At 62.5% G+C, this 363-nt stretch overlaps 1 protein-coding gene across 1 annotated transcript in view; it reads right to left on the bottom strand.

The window, feature by feature from the left end:
- Positions 1-65: 65 nt before the first annotated feature.
- Positions 66-363, bottom strand: part of FAM69C (family with sequence similarity 69, member C) — a gene marked incomplete at its 5' end in the record, with an annotated part of 5,715 nt that continues 5,417 nt past the window's right edge. The window contains one exon of the mRNA XM_010291240.1: positions 66-281. Within this exon, the coding sequence (XP_010289542.1) occupies positions 66-281 (216 nt within the window). The remainder of the gene's footprint in view (positions 282-363) is intronic.

Raw genomic sequence — 363 nt, 5'->3', positions numbered from 1 at the left:
TGCCCCATCCACAGCGTGCCTTAGCAGCGGCTGGGATGTGGCCTTTGCAGTTCTGCCTTCTGCGTCTACTCTGCCCTTTGCAGCCCCCGGCGAGTGACCCGAAGCAGCTGGGACAGCTCGGAGAGAGAGCGGGGACTCCTCTGGTGCCCGGCAGCGCCCGCGTGCCCCGGCTCGGCGCACTGCTGCACGGCCTGCTGCAGCTGCAGCTGCAGCGGGGCGGAAACCCACGGTCCTCGGAGACTCGGGGAAAACCAGCGGCGGAATATTTTGTCACAAATTACCTGAGGAAAGGAAAAAGAGCAGACGGCTCTTTCAGGAGCTACAGCTAATGCCCTGCTGCTTCTCTAGGGCTGTAGCAAAACG

This window comes from Phaethon lepturus, unplaced genomic scaffold, assembly GCF_000687285.1.
Source record: "Phaethon lepturus isolate BGI_N335 unplaced genomic scaffold, ASM68728v1 scaffold10537, whole genome shotgun sequence".
Lineage (NCBI taxonomy): Eukaryota > Metazoa > Chordata > Aves > Phaethontiformes > Phaethontidae > Phaethon > Phaethon lepturus.
Note: the sequence above shows the minus strand (reverse complement) of the source record. Positions and strands in the feature narration are given on the sequence as shown.